Source organism: Monoraphidium neglectum (assembly GCF_000611645.1).
Source record: "Monoraphidium neglectum strain SAG 48.87 unplaced genomic scaffold scaffold04762, whole genome shotgun sequence".
In the NCBI taxonomy this organism is placed as follows: domain Eukaryota; kingdom Viridiplantae; phylum Chlorophyta; class Chlorophyceae; order Sphaeropleales; family Selenastraceae; genus Monoraphidium; species Monoraphidium neglectum.
Window position 1 is genome coordinate 1 of NW_014008867.1, and position 3,993 is coordinate 3,993.

General features: G+C 65.8%; 1 protein-coding gene across 1 annotated transcript; it reads right to left on the minus strand.

The window, feature by feature from the left end:
* Positions 1-2,171: 2,171 nt before the first annotated feature.
* On the minus strand, positions 2,172-3,965 carry MNEG_14784 (hypothetical protein; the record flags this gene model as incomplete). The annotated part of the gene is made up of 2 exons (XM_014036745.1): positions 2,172-3,460; positions 3,827-3,965. The coding sequence occupies 2 exons, from the start codon at positions 3,963-3,965 to the stop codon at positions 2,172-2,174; spliced, it is 1,428 nt and encodes a 475-aa protein (XP_013892199.1).
* Positions 3,966-3,993: the final 28 nt, after the last annotated feature.

A 3,993-nucleotide genomic window follows, 5' to 3' on the forward strand; every position in this document is an offset into this window, starting at 1 on the left:
GTGCGGTGCAGAGGTGACAAGGGTGCTGGATGAACCCGGTGTGCGTGCACGCATGCAGTCGCCAAAGTGCATCGACAGGCACTGGCATGCGCGCCCCTCAGCCAGTTGGGCTGTCTCAGGGAAACCAGGGCCTTTGTGGATATAGCTTGCACGGTGGTGGGGCGTAGCTTCAATGTCAGACATGACCCAGCCAACCACCGACTGCCCCTCAACCCTCTGGCCTGCACGTAATTTCTGTGATATGGCGCGTGTGTGTGTGCAGAAGTGGTGGACGCACGTCACCATGGCAAGGACGGCTGATGACGCGGTCAAGGCCCTGAGGAAGCTGCAGGCGAAGCTGGAGGAGCTGGCACAGTCGGCGCTGCAGCGCTAGGGCGCAGGCGCGGGCGGCAGCGGCGGCAGTTCAGAGGGCGGCCCGCTGCGTGCAGAGCAGTAACGCGGTGCATGCGTTGTTGGGCGCAATGAAGGCTGTTCACGCGTGTGCCGGCGTTGGATACAGCCCTCGCAGTCGCCGCGCGCTCTTGCATGAACGTTGGGGTTGGTCACGCATAGTGTTGGGCCCCTCAGGGTGTGCATTTGGTTGCGTAGTACCCTCACGCATCCTTATCCTATGCCAAAGCAAATCGGCGTTTGAGGTCGAGAGAGCCTGCAAACAGCGCGGCCCGAGACGCGCCGCCTGCAAACACTTTGTCCGCAAGCAAGGCCGCCCTGCAACGGCCACGCGCCTCTGGCGCTCTGGGCTGTGCACGATGCGCCACCTGCTTGTATCTGTGGCGCGCTGCGCGACGTCCGCTCAGACTAGCTTCTGCCCGACTTGTACCAAAACCCGCCGGTGCGGGCAGACGTTTGCATGCACGTTTTTGCAGCGGGTGGCCTTACAGTACCTCACACCTTGTCGTCCAGGGGCGATGCAATTCCAAGGCAGGTGTTGCTGCTTGGTTTGGCCCTGCTACCGCGGAGTTTTGAGAGGCAAATTGCGTGCATATATGCTGCCCTGTGCGGGGCGTAGGCGCCCAGGCGGCACCGGAGGTCGCATCAAACGGCTGCATCATGTGCGGACAGGGTGCACATAACAAAGCATTTAATGAAATGTCATTCCAACTGCGGCGGCACGCACCCCCCACCGCGCGCGCGCCCCGCGCGCGCAACCCGCTGCAACCCTGCGTAACCCTGGGGTTACGCCAGGTTATCGAGGGCCCCCGTTGGTAGGGATAACGGCTAGTTCGAGGCGGCACCTCCGCACAACACCCGCCTTCTGAGGCGGGTCTGCACCAACCCTCTGGCAGAGCTGCTTGTGCATTTGTGTGCGGGGTTTTGAGGTGCAGCCAAGACCCTGGCCATCAAAGCCGGTGCTGCAAGCAAGGCAATGCTTTTGCTGGCAGCTCAGATGGCGGTGCATGTTTGCTGCTGGTGGTACTGCCTGCTGGGGCGCCGACACACTGAGCAGCCACGCGCCGCCATGAAGGGCCCCACACCTGCTCCAGCAGTACATGGGCCAAACCCCTTCAGCCCTGGCTCATCACACTTTTCGATAGTGGATCCTTCCTGTTGCTTGCAGAGCGTTCAGTGATGGTGTTGTGTGAGTTGTGTGACGGGGAAGGCGCGCAGGTGCTGCTTTCTGCCGCGTACAGGCGCAGTTGGCGATACACCCCTGCCGTGCAAAAACCTCTGCAGTGCTGCGCCCATCCGCCCCCTGCGCCTTTGAGACACGACCTGGCCCTTGATACATGTCTCTGTTGCTGCCGCAAGCCGCTCTCACTTGCCTGCACCCCAGGAAAGCAGGTTTGTGTCAGATCCCATCGCGTCTGCAGACCACAGTCCATTGACAGCCAGTGGCACCCATTCGATTGCCAATGGCTCAAGGAAAGTCCGGTTACAAAGTTGTTGGCTTAGCTGCAAAATGCTGTAAGCCTGCATCGCAAGGTGCAGGTGCAGAGAACACCTGCTGGTCATGAAACGCCCAACCAGGTTGGTGCAAGTATGAGCCCGCCATTGAATCCACACACCCTGATGCGAACGACAGCAAAGGCGAAGGGCCAGCGGCCGGCCATCCGGCAGGGCGGGGAGCGGCGTAAGAATCACAGAGACACAGTTTTCAAGGCGGCGTTTGGGAGGAATGACGGTGCTGGTTTTGATTCGCTGACTAGCCACAGCTTTCCTGCCCTGGATACCTAGTGCTGCCAGCTGCCAAATGGGTCATGTTCCAACCCACCAGCGCCCCGCGCGGCGGCGCCACCGCCCAAGCTGCACGAGGTTCCCAGCTGCAGGCTCGTCAAGCTGGGCGCTGCTGCGAGCAGCGGGCTGCCAACAAAGGGGTCAAACGCTGCTGCTGCATTCTGATGTGGCGTTGGTGATGCGACCGCGCTGCTGCGTCCCGCTGCCCCCGCCGCTGCTAATTGCTGCCAGTCGTGTGTGGCGCGCGAGGGACCCACGCCGTTGGCACCACCGCCACTGCCACCTGCGCCGCCGCCGCTGGAAGCTGTGGGGGTGGAGGCCAGCAGCTGCCAGGGATCGTCGGCAAGGCTGCCTGCTACACCTGCGCTCGCTGGCCCACCAGCCGGCGTGGAGGGCACCTGCGGCGACGCGACAAAGTCAAACCAGGCATCATGCTGCTCATGCTGCTGCTGCTGCTGCTGCTGCCCAAATGAGGGGCCTGGTGTGCCCCCGCCTGCAGGTGTGGACTCAATATGAGAGGGTACCGGTGCCACTAGGCAATCTAGCTCCTGCTGCTCCCGCTGCTGCTGCTGCTGCTGCTGCTGCTGCTGCTGCGGCGGCGGCTGCGACAACGGCTGCTGCGCGATCGTTGGCGGTTGCTGTGTGCCGGCCGCTAGTGTGGGCGCGGCCTGCCGCGCCTCTTGAAATGGCACCCAGTCTCCAAGCAGGTCATGGAGATGTGCTGCCGCCGCCGCCGCCCCCGCCGCCGCCGCCGCCCCCGCCGCCGCGGCCTCGAGCCCCACACCATTTACGGGCACGACAGGCGCGGGCGGCGCAGCCGGGAGCGGCGACGGCGGGCCCGACGCGCCGCCGCCGCTGCTGAGCGCCTGCGCGCTCGCGATGCGCTGGCGCAGGCTGCCGGCCGACTTGCTGAACCTGACACTGGGGCTGCTCGGCGGCGGCAGCAACGGCAGCGCGCCGCCCTGGCTGCCGCGCGGCGTCGCCGCCGCCGACCCCGAGGTCGGCGTCGGCGCGGGCGCAGACAGCGCGCCAATCGCGGCCGCCGCGGCGGCCGCGGCCGCAGCGCCGTCCCCATACGCCTCGTCGAGGCCGCACCCGGGCCCGCCCGCCGCCGCCGAGGCGACCGCCGCGGCGGCCGCCGCCAGGTTTGCCCTGCTGGTGCGCTCCTGCGCCTCCGCCACTGTTTCTGCGCCCTCCAGGCTGCTGAGGAGCGCCTGCTGGCGCGGCGTCCAGGGCTGGCCGAACGCGTCCCCCAGGACGTCGTGCAGGGACTGCTCGTCCCAGGCTGCGGGGCGGGGCGGCGGTTTGAGGCAAAGCGGCGTGACGGTGTGGAATACACAGCGGCCGGCGCTGTGAGGCGCTCAGGATGGGTCAACAGCCGGTCAAACAGCCCCGCCGTGCGCCCAGGGAGGCGCCAGCAGGCCGTGCGCTCGGCTCAGACCCCCGATCCTCGGCGCGCACAAGGAGGCCAGAAAGGCAGCCACCCAGCGGGACTCCTAGACGCCGTCCCCACACAGCATACTCAAATCAATACATTTCATGTCCACCACTACGGACTGCCGGCACCAAGGACGAATTTCGGGTGGAAACGGGGGGCCCCTGGTTCCGCGCCCGCCCCCCAGGTGGGGTGTCGTGGTGTGACGTCACGCACCCGTCATCTCCTGCTTGAGGAATGTGAGGACGTCCTCCAGGTCCTCGCAGCCCGCCAGCCGCCGCTCGCAGCGCGCCAGCAGTGTGACGGCCACCTTGAGCAGCGCCTGGTCCATCTTCTCAGACAGGATGACGTCCATGATGCTGGGGGGGGGGGTGGCGCCGGGA